Source organism: Arachis ipaensis, chromosome B04 (assembly GCF_000816755.2).
Source record: "Arachis ipaensis cultivar K30076 chromosome B04, Araip1.1, whole genome shotgun sequence".
Taxonomy (NCBI): Eukaryota; Viridiplantae; Streptophyta; class Magnoliopsida; order Fabales; family Fabaceae; genus Arachis; species Arachis ipaensis.
In genome coordinates, this window is record NC_029788.2 from 102382527 (window position 1) to 102392404 (window position 9878).

Sequence of the window (9878 nt, forward strand, 5' to 3'; positions counted from 1 at the left end):
AGATTCTGATTAAGAGATCCAAGAGATAATCATCCAATCTAAGGTGGAACGGAAGTGGTTGTCAGGCACACGTTCGTGGGGAAATGATGATGATTGTCACGTTCATCACATTCATGTTGAAGTGCGAATGAATATTTTAGAAGCGGAATAAATTGAATTGAATAGAAAAACAGTAGTACTTTGCATTAATTCATGAGGAACAGCAGAGCTCCACACCTTAATCTATGGAGTGTAGAAACTCTACCGTTGAAGAATACATAAGTGAAAGGTTCAGGCATGGCCGAATGGCCAGCCCCCATGATCTAAGAACCAGACGTCCCAAGATGTCTAATACAATAGTAAAAAGTCCTATTTATACTAAACTAGCTACTAGGGTTTACAGAAGTAAGTAATTGATGCATAAATCCACTTCCGGGGCCCCCTTGGTGTGTGCTTGGGCTGAGCTTGAATGTTGCACGTGTAGAGGCTTCTTCTAGAGTTGAACGCCAAGTTGTAACGTGTTTTTGGCGTTCAACTCTGGTTCGTGACTTGTTTCTGGCGTTTAACTCCAGACTGCAGCGTAGAACTGGCGTTCAACGCCCTTTTGCGTCGTCTAAACTCGGCCAAAGTATGGACTATTATATATTTCTGGAAAGCCCTGGATATCTACTTTCCAACGCAATTGGAAGCGCGCCATTTTGAGTTCTGTAGCTCCAGAAAATCCACTTTGAGTGCAGGGAGGTCAGAATCCAACAACATCAGCAGTCCTTCTTCAACCTCTGAATCTGATTTTTACTTAAGTCCCTCAATTTCAGCCAGAAAATACCTGAAATCACAGAAAAACATACAAACTCATAGTAAAGTCCAGAAATGTGAATTTAACATAAAAACTAATAAAAACATCCCTAAAAGTAACTAGATCCTACTAAAAACATACTAAAAACAATGCCAAAAAGCGTATAAATTATCCGCTCATCAGTCCCTCATAATTATCAATGTATGGTTTGTAGACAAGGATGGTGATCTCAATTATCTATGTCTAGCCAAGAGTTCTTTCCTTTATTTTATTAGTTCTTCTTATTTACATTTCTTGTTCCTTATTACAAAAACCCCAAAACATCCCTTCATAGCCAATAATAAAGCACTTCATTGTAATTTCTAGGGAGAATGGTGCACGAAATTGTGATCCCTGGTAATGGCTCCAAAAACTTGGTGCTCTAATCTTAATTCATAATTTGTCACAACTTCGATACAACTAACCAGCAAGTGCACTGGGTCGTCCAAGTAATAAAACCTTACGTGAGTAAGGGTCGATCCACTACAAGAAAATGGAACATTTGTAACAAAAATTTTGTATCAAATTTAAAATTGTTACAAAAAAAACTATGTTTTTTAACAACATTACAAGTTGTTACAAAACATTCAAATATTTTGTAACAATCTATTTTTTTTTGTTACAAATTATGTTAGTTTTTGTAGCGCGCCGGTGTATTGTTACAAAATATTATAATATTTTGTAACAAAAAGTGAAGTAGTTGCAAAAATTCGAAGTATTTTGTAACAAAAAATTAATTTGTCACAAACTTTAATATTGTTTGTAACAAATTATTTTTGTGTCACAAAATATATGTATATTTTATAATTTTTTTTTCAAAATGTTAAATACTTTAAGAATTTATAAATATTATTTTATATGCCTTTAGAAAATTAGTATATAATTTTAATTAATAACTAAATTTTTAAAGTAATTAAAAACTAATTTGTGAAATTAAATTTTTTATTAATTTATAAATATAAATAACAATAATTAAATATATCCCAAAAAAATTAAAATACTAAAGGTAAAGCTGTAAAAACCAAATGATGATAGTGAAGGTAAGGTTGTAAAAAAACCCTAAGTCCCCACCCCTCACTCTAAGCCTCCCTCAGTTACTCTGAACCCTCATCGTGCCGTCTCTATCTGCGAGGGAACATGCAGCTGCTGCCGGAAGAAGAATCACCGGCGTAGCCCCTGGGAAGCGTCTGCGGCGGCGTCGTGGTCCTCCGTGGTGTTTGTTCCGTCGCAAGCGCCTCCAGTCGCTCGTCGAATCTGCTTCGTGTGTGCCACTCCTCACCTCCGTCTGTGTCGAACTGGCCATCTTGGCTCCGCCGTGTTCCGCCTCATCTGCCTCCGGCGTCGTGCCTCCTCTATATCTGCTACCTCCGTCTCTGTCGTCCTCTTGTTGGTTCGCTCCTCTGCTGGATCTGCTCTGTTCGTGCCGAAGCTCTGCTCGTGCGGTCACCTGTCCTCGCCGGTGGCCTGCGTCTTCGACGGTGGAACGGCCCCAACCCGTCGCTGAGTGCTGACTTTGGTTCTTCTTCTGACATTCTGCAGTGTAGAGGTGAGTTTTTTTTAATATATAGTTATTCTATATTAATTTTGTGGACTTCATTTTTGCTGTTTTATTGTAGGTTTAGAAGAGAAATGATGAAGATTTAATAAAAGAGTCTTCTTCTGGTGTAGTTATTCTGCAGTGTAGAGGTGAGTTTTTTTTTAAGTTTGTCTCCTAGCTTGCTAGTGAAATGATGAAGATTTAATAAAAGGGTCTTCTTCTGGTGTTGTGTAGCACTCTTTAAAGTCTTCTGGTTCAGCCGTGCTTTGTTCCTCTGCTGCTGGTCTGCTCCGATCGTCTCCTCTACTGAAGGTAAGTGCAGTTTAATTTAGTATTGAACCTTGATTCTGCTGATGTTGTGACTGAAAATATTATTTTGATATCTGGTTGAAAATATTAGTGCTATTAGCTTTTGCTTTCTTTTTAGTGATTTCGATTCTGTTTTTTTTTTTATATTTTTGTGTTTGTGAATTGAGTAAAGTAGGTAACTACATTATCCTTATTAACTATGTTGTTAGTTGATTATCTTAGCTGAAATATTGAACCTTGATTCTGCTGATGTTGTGGTTGAAAATATTAGTGTTATATCTGGTAGATAATTTTATTTTAGCTTATTAGGAGAGTTGATATTTGATTCTAATTTTTGTTTTTCTGATCTATTATTTTGATTCTAGTTTTTGCTTTTTTTTTTTTCAGTGATTTTGATTCAGTTTTTTTTTTTTATATTTTTGTGTTTGTGAATTGAGTAAAGTAGGTAACTACGTGATCCTATGTAACATAGAAATATTGATTAAATTCTGTTATTAATTTTGTGTATTTTACATTGCATTGATTTAGGATAGTTTATGCTTCTCTGCTCATCCGGTGTTGTCCTTTGCCTCTGCTGGTCTGATTCGGCTGTCTTTCTTCTCCTGCTGGTCTGGTCTGGTCCGATTACGTCTCTACTAAAGGTAACTTCAGTTTATTTGAGTATTGTTAAATATGTTGTTAGTTGATAATCTTAGCTGAAATATTGAACCTTGAGACTGCTGATATTGTGGTTGAAAATACTATTAGTTGATTATACTGATGTTGTTGTGGTTGAAAGTATTGGTGTGTAACATGGTTGATTATCTGATTTTTTGGTTATTTGGAGAGTTGGTATTTTTATTCTATTTTTTGTTTCTGGGTTTTATATTTTAAACTTCCAAAAAATTTGCAGCACCATCCTAGAACCGGTGTCGAGCCTGACATCCAAGAATTGTGGCAAATTACTCATCAAAAGACTAATGGAGAATGGGTCAATGAAAAAGCTAAACAAATTGATGTAACATTACTAACCTTTTCCTTTTTCTGTTGCATGGAAGTTAAATTTTATTCATGAAGTTTTTGGTTTTGAACCACATTCGGTTTTGCCAATTGGTGTTGTTGCGCTTGCCGACAACACAAGGTTTATGCCTATTCCAAAGATAAAGGTTCTTGCTAGTAGTGCGGTAAGACTTTCGCTTGAGAATTGCAACTCTGCTTTGTAATTGGTTCTTAAGTATGTAACATTAAAATTTTCTCAATTGATGCATAGGTATTCTATACACCATTTTTGAGACACATATGGACATGGTTGGGTCTTACACTAGCAACAAAGAAAAACTTCCTCTCCCTCTTGGATAATGGCTACAGTTGCATTTTAATACCTGGTGGAGTGCAAGAAACATTTCTCGTGGAGCATGGTACCGAGGTGTGTTCCATCTCACTCCTTTTTAGTATTTCTATTATATTTTTAATAATTGTAGTGCTATGATTGATGAAATATTTAGTATTATATTGTTATGGAAAATTTCCCTTCTAATGCTATGTAAATGGTTGAGGCCAACTATCCTATAACATGACATACTAGGAACTTAACATTCTACATTTTCCTTGTATGATTATATTAGTGTATAGTCAAAAAATTCCTAAAAAAATTGTAAATATAATTAAGGAGTACATTGTGTTAGTTAGATCTTTTAGTGCCTACATCTTACTGGTTCTTCTTGATATTTGATTTTGTGCTGTATTTCTCCTTTCTACTGATTTTAAAGACAGGCTGAAGAGGATTTGAAATAAATTGTGTCTTTCAAGATGAGCATCATTATTGTCATTGCATGATTTATGTTAAAAACTTTAAATGGGTCAGTGATATTAAGATATTTTTACCCTGTAGACTGCCTATCTCAAGGCAAGAAAAGGATTTATCCGCATAGCAATGCAGAAGGGCCAACCCCTTGTTCCGATTTTTTGTTTTGGACAGGTACTTATTTCTTGTCCAAATCAGCTTTACAACACTAAAAATTGTTTCACGTTTCACATCCTTATATGTTAGTGTTACTGATTTATGTTTATCATTAACTACCATTTCTCATTTTCCTTCATCACTGCAATGTTTGCTATAGTCAGATATCTATAAGTGGTGGAAACCTGGTGGGAAGTTAATTCTGAATTTTGCAAGGGCTATCAAGTTCACCCCCATATACTTTTGGGGAATTTTCGGGTGTGTGTTTCTTCTACATCCCAATTTGTTAATCCTCATCATTTTCGTTATCCATGTTTTCACTAGACAATGTTTCTTCCATGAAAAATCAGAGTAACTAAATTTATATTTGAAGTTGACTAGATCTCCAATACCATTCAAGCATCCAATGTATATTGTTGTGGGTAGACCGATTGAGCTTGACAAAAATCCAAAACCAACAGCAGAAGAGGTATATGTCCTTCATGCAGCGTTTATCCATTAAGTTATCCTGGGATAACATATTAACATGCTGCATTCTTTTTCTCTCTTGTATTGTTCCCTATTCATCTCCAAAATGTTCATTACATTGACTTGTGTTATGCTTTCACTAAAGATTCTAGCTTCCATGAAAAAAAAAACTTTATTCAAATCTTTTATGGAACCTTATATTTCAATGTAAAGCATGTGGGGTATCTCTAATATTGTTTGTAAATTTGATATCTTCTCCATATTAGGTTGCTACGGTGCATAGTCAGTTTGTTGTATCACTTCAAGATCTTTTTGAATGGTACAAAGCTTGTGCTGGATATCCAAACCTTGAGTTGAGAATTGTCTGATGATTAGTCCAATATTCTGGGGAATTACTCCAATCTTTCTTGGTGATCATATGCTACCTTGAGAGCTCAAGAATATTTTGATGCATAGAGACACTAATCTATGTTAGAACTTTTATGTTTTGGTTGAACTTATATATGCAAGACATATAACTTGTAGTACTTATAGAACTTGTAGACATATACTCACTAATGTTATTTTGTTTGAAAACAATTTTAGCTAAAATGATCTTGTTTGACTTATGTATGTTTTTGCATATTATATAGATGTAAACTTGCTTATTAAAATAGTTAATATATTAGTTAATTTAAAAATAATTTAGTAAATTATGCATGCAATTTGTATTAAAAAAAAGTTGTTACAAAATAATTAATTTGCTTTTGTAACTAAAGAAAAAAAATGTTACAAAATCATGTTACATTTTGTAACAAAATTTGTTGATAGGAAAAAATAGATTGTCACGAAAAATACCTTCAAGATCAAAATTTGTTACCACTTTTGTAACGGTTTTTGGTTTTTTGTTTCAAAACAAATTGTTACAAAATATCATATTGAATTGTAATAGTTCTATTTTTCGTTACAAAAACTTTTTGTAACGGGACTTACTGCAACGGCCCCTTTTTTTGTTACAAAAAACTTTTGTTTCAAAATTTCGACGTTTTGTAACAATTTTTTTTGTTACAAATACGCTTTTTTCTTGTAGTGATCCCACGGAGATTGTCTGCTTGAAGCAAGCTATAGTCACCTTGTAAATCTCAGTCAGGCGGATTCAGATGGTTTTATAAAGTGATAGATAGAAGATAAGTAAAATATAACTAGGATAGAGATACTTATGTAATTCATTGGTAAGAATTTCAGATAAGCGAATAGAGATGCTTTCGTCCCTCTGAACCTCTGCTTTCCTGCTATCTTCATCCAATCAATCCTACTCCTTTCCATGGCAAGCTGTATGTTAGGCATCACCGTTGTCAATGGCTACATCCTGTCCTCTCAGTGAAAATGGTCCAATGCGCTGTCACTGCATGGCTAATCAGCTGTCGGTTCTCGATCATACTGGAGTAGGATCCATTGATCCTTTTGCGTCTGTCACTACGCCCAGCACTCGCGAGTTTGAAGCTCGTCACAGCCATCCCTTCCCAGATCTTACTCAGAATACCACAGACAAGGTTTAGACTTTTCGGATCTCAGGAATGGCCATCCATGGGTTCTAACTTATACCACGAAGATTCTGATTAAGGAATCCAAGAGATACTTATTCAATCTAAGGTAGAACGGAAGTGGTTGTCAGGCACGTGTTCGTAGGGAATGATGATGACTGTCACGATCACCACATTCATGTTGAAGTGCGAATGGATATCTTAGAAGCGGATTAAGTTGAATTGAATAGAAAGACAGTAGTACTTTGCATTAATCTTTGAGGAACAGCAGAGCTCCACACCTTAATCTATGGTGTGTAGAAACTCTACCGTTGAAAATACATAAGTGATAGGTTCAGGCATGGCCAAATGGCCAGCCCCCATGATCTAAGAACTAAACGTCCCAAGATGATCCGAAGATCTAAATACAATAGTAAAAAGTCCTATTTATACTAAACTAGCTATTAGGGTTTACAGAAGTAAGTAATTGATGCATAAATCCACTTCCGGGGCCCACTTGATGTGTGCTTAGGCTGAGCTTGAAGTTTACACGTGGAGAGGTCATTCTTGGAGTTGAACGCCAGTTTGTAACGTGTTTCTGGCGTTCAACTCTGGTTTGTGACGTGTTTCTGGCGTTTAACTCCAGACTGCAGCATAGAACTGGCGTTCAACGCCCTTTTGCATCGTCTAAACTCGGCCAAAGTATGGACTATTATATATTGCTGAAAAGCCCTGGATGTCTAATTTCCAACGCCGTTGAGAGAGCGCCATTTGAAGTTTTGTAGCTCCAGAAAATCCACTTTGAGTGCAGGGAGGTCAGAATCCAACAGCATCAGCAGTCCTTCTTCTGCCTATGAATCTGATTTTTGCTCAAGTCCCTCAATTTCAGCCAGAAAATACCTGAAATCACAGAAAAACACACAAACTCATAGTAAAGTCCCGAAATGTGAATTTAACATAAAAACTAATAAAAACATCTCTAAAAGTAGCTAGATCCTACTAAAAATATACTAAAAAACAATGCATCCACTCATCACAACACCAAACTTAAATTGTTGCTTGTCCCCAAGCAACTGAAAATCAAATAAGATAAAAAGAAGAGAATATACTATAAATTCCAAAATATCAATGAAACATAGCTCCAATCAGATGAGCGGGGGACAGCTTGGTTTAGCCGCTTAGGCCAGGATTTTATTCCTTTAGACCCTCCTATCCACTGATGCTCAAAGCCTTGGGATCTTTTTTATTTACCCTTGCCTTTTGGTTTTAAGGGTTATTGGCTTTTTGCTCTTGCCTTTTGGTTTTAAGAGCTTTTGGCTTTTTCTGCTTGCTTTTTCTTTTTCTATTTTTTTTTTCACCATTTTTTTGTTTTTTTTTCTTTTTTTCTGCAAGCTTTTGTATTCACTGCTTTTTCTTGCTTCAAGAATCAATTTTATGATTTTTCAGATTATCAAATAACATTTCTCCTTATCATCATTCTTTCAAGAGCCAACATATTTAACATTCTTAAACAACAACTTCAAAAGACATATGCACTGTTCAAGCATTCATTCAGAAAACAAAAAGTATTGTCACCACATCAAAATAATTAAACTAGTTTCAAGGATGAATTCGAAACCATGTACTTCTTGTTCTTTTGTAATTAAAACATTTTTCATTCAAGAGAGGTGATGGATTCATATTCACTACTTTAAGGCATAGACACTTAGATACTAATGATCATGTAATAAAGACACAAACATAGATAAACATTTAACATAAGAAAACGAAAAACAGAAAATTTAAGAACAAGGAATGTGTCCACCTTAGTGATGGTGGCGTTTTCCAATGATGTCCTTGAGCTCTTCTATGTCTCTTCCTTGTCTTTGTTGCTCCTCCCTCATTGCTCTTTGATCTTCTCTAATTTCATGAAGGATGATGGAGTGCTCTTGATGTTCCACCCTTAGTTGCTCCCAATAATTGTGTGGAGGAAAATATATCCCCTGAGGTATCTCAGGGATCTCTTGATTCGCAGTCAAATGTTCTACCACTGAGCGATAGACCCTTGAGATGAATTTCTCCATCTCCTATGACTCGGAGGTGGAAGCTTTTGTCTTCCCTTTCCTCTTTCTAGATGTTTCTCTGGCCTTAGGTGCCATCAATGGTTATGGAAAAACAAAAAAAAAAGCTATGCTTTTACCACACCAAACTTAGAATGTTGCTCGCTGATAAACCCATATTTCATGAGTTCTTTTGTGCTTAATTTGAGTGATTTATTCAATCCTCCACCTACTTATTCATATTAACTGCATGGTTTTACTTTCCCTTCCTTATTATGTCATATTGTGAAAAACATGTTTTTCTAAGCTTTAAAAATTAATTATTTTAATTACCTTTATTTCCATTAGATGCCGTGATTAGTGTGTTGAGTAGTTTCAGATATTCTAAGGCAGAATGACTTAAAGGATGGAAAAGGAAACATACAAAAATGGAAGGAGAAAGCAAAATGGAGCTTTGAAGGAAACTGGTATTCACGCGATCGCATGGACGACGCGATCGCGTGCCAGAAGCGAAGATGCAGCGATGCGGCCGCATGACTGACATGACCGCGCGACATAAGCAGAACGTATACGACGCGGACGCGTGACTGACGCGACTGCGTGGCAAGGAAAAGCACCGAATGACGCGACCGCGTGACCTACGTGGACGCGTGACAGAGGCCACGTATCAGAATTTACAGAATATGCCTTCTGAAGCCCTTTTGGCCCAGATCCAAGTACAGACAGCATAGACCAGAGGTTATAAAGTGTGGGAATGCACCCATTCAAGGAGAGCTCACAATTTTTGTTACTTTCAGTGATTTAGATTTAGTTGAGGGGGAGATCTTCTCCTCTCTCTCTTAGGATTTAGGATTTCTTCTCGCTTTAAGAGTGACTCTTAATCCAGGTTTTATATTTCTTTGTTTTAAACTTCCCTTTCACTTTATTTATTTATTTCAGTATCTGAGTTGGCTATTTACCTTTATAATTGAATCTATGAATTCTTCCATGTTACAGACTTTTATTTGAATTAATGATAATTGAGGTATTTTCAGTTTATGATTGTTCTCTTTGATTTAAGTTATCATTGCTTCCCATCTAAGGACATTTTTATTATTCCAGCAATTTTACTTTTTCTCCTTTTGGTCCTGATTAAGAATTCAGTAACTCAACAATTATTAAACTCAACATAATTGATAATCGTTATCTTGCTAATTGAGCTGAACTTAAGTAATCCCAACCTTTTCTTAGGAAATAAATAGGATTCAAAGGTCAATGTAATTAGTCCCTT

The 9878-nt window shown here is 35.7% G+C and overlaps 1 protein-coding gene across 1 annotated transcript; it reads left to right on the forward strand.

The window, feature by feature from the left end:
• Nucleotides 1843-5435, forward strand: LOC107636783 (diacylglycerol O-acyltransferase 2D-like). The gene is made up of 10 exons (XM_016340271.1): nucleotides 1843-1854; nucleotides 1988-2360; nucleotides 2586-2663; nucleotides 2883-2942; nucleotides 3717-3823; nucleotides 3910-4065; nucleotides 4531-4617; nucleotides 4760-4857; nucleotides 4981-5068; nucleotides 5334-5435. The coding sequence occupies exons 1-10, from the start codon at nucleotides 1843-1845 to the stop codon at nucleotides 5433-5435; spliced, it is 1161 nt and encodes a 386-aa protein (XP_016195757.1).